Source organism: Phaseolus vulgaris, chromosome 11 (assembly GCF_000499845.2).
Source record: "Phaseolus vulgaris cultivar G19833 chromosome 11, P. vulgaris v2.0, whole genome shotgun sequence".
Lineage (NCBI taxonomy): Eukaryota > Viridiplantae > Streptophyta > Magnoliopsida > Fabales > Fabaceae > Phaseolus > Phaseolus vulgaris.
Window position 1 is genome coordinate 3,391,021 of NC_023749.2, and position 1,084 is coordinate 3,392,104.

At 36.5% G+C, this 1,084-nt stretch overlaps 1 protein-coding gene across 1 annotated transcript; it reads right to left on the bottom strand.

The window, feature by feature from the left end:
• Positions 1-617, bottom strand: LOC137829983 (auxin-induced protein 15A-like). The gene has a single exon (XM_068637042.1). It carries the CDS (start codon positions 494-496, stop codon positions 218-220), a length of 279 nt encoding a protein of 92 aa, XP_068493143.1. The 5' UTR covers positions 497-617; the 3' UTR covers positions 1-217.
• Between the last annotated feature and the right edge of the window lie 467 nt (positions 618-1,084).

Here is a 1,084-nt window from a genome sequence, read left to right on the forward strand (position 1 = left end):
TTAAAAAGAACAATGAACTTTTTTTTTCAGGCAAATAATTCTGTTCACAGTTCTAATTTCAGGGAGAAGTTAACTTTGTAATTGATTCACAGAAGTACTTTGCAACTGATTTTGTTGTCATTACTCAAAACTGGCTGATAAAAGTTACATGTTAGAGAATTTGCCTATTGTACAAAATGCCTCTACAAATCTATGTCAGTCTCCAAAAGTGTAAGATTTATTGCCCCTTCAAGCAAGAAGTTGTATGTTGGAAGACATCTTCATTGCAAGGAATTGTGAGGCCACCCATGGGATGATCATATCCAAACTCTTCCTCGGCTTGACTCAATAAATCTTGGAAGGAAGGTTGGTTCAAATAAGAAATTGGAATCACAAACCGCTTCTGTTTCTCTCCAACATACACTGCAAGATATCCCTTCGGGACTTCTACAGAATTTGAAGCTGCTTGCCTAGCTGTGGATGATGCCGGTCGAATAGCAAGTAAACGGAAACCCATTTTTGTGCTTTTTATGAGAAGAAAGAAGAACAATATGAGATTTGGAAAGAATGGAGCAAAAAATTGATACTTGAGAATGCTATAAAGATAATGTATATATAGTTTTAAAGACTCCCTAGAAACTGAATTTGAAGGAAAAAACTGTTAAAAGATGGATGGCATACACATGAGATACCATGTGGTTCTGTCTTCAATGCCTCTATTAAGGATAAAGTTGTGTAGACATGGGTAACCCCACCACCTTATCAAACAAATGAGACGTGCCTAAGTGATATTAAACGTTTATTCATGCATTAATTGGTATTTCATAAGTAAACATGTTTGGGACATGTTCTCTTCAGGTTGATAATGCAGCCTAATGTTGAAGTACACTATAGATGGAAAGAGATCTACGGATAGCAAGAGATCTTAGACCATTATGTTTTAGAAGTTTAGATCAGATATCAGTTTTATTTGAAGTTGATTCCCTTCTGAAAGTGGGACCCGTACTATCCACTATAACGTGTCACATTCATCCTTGAGAAAGTCCTACAAGGCAACACCATATGCCACTGTCTCACTGTTGGTCCCGTGAATCATATCTTATTG

What these genes read in the sequence shown, in the direction of transcription:
- LOC137829983 (XM_068637042.1), bottom strand. Translation starts at nt 496, where the DNA reads ATGGGTTTCCGTTTACTTGCTATTCGACCGGCATCATCCACAGCTAGG.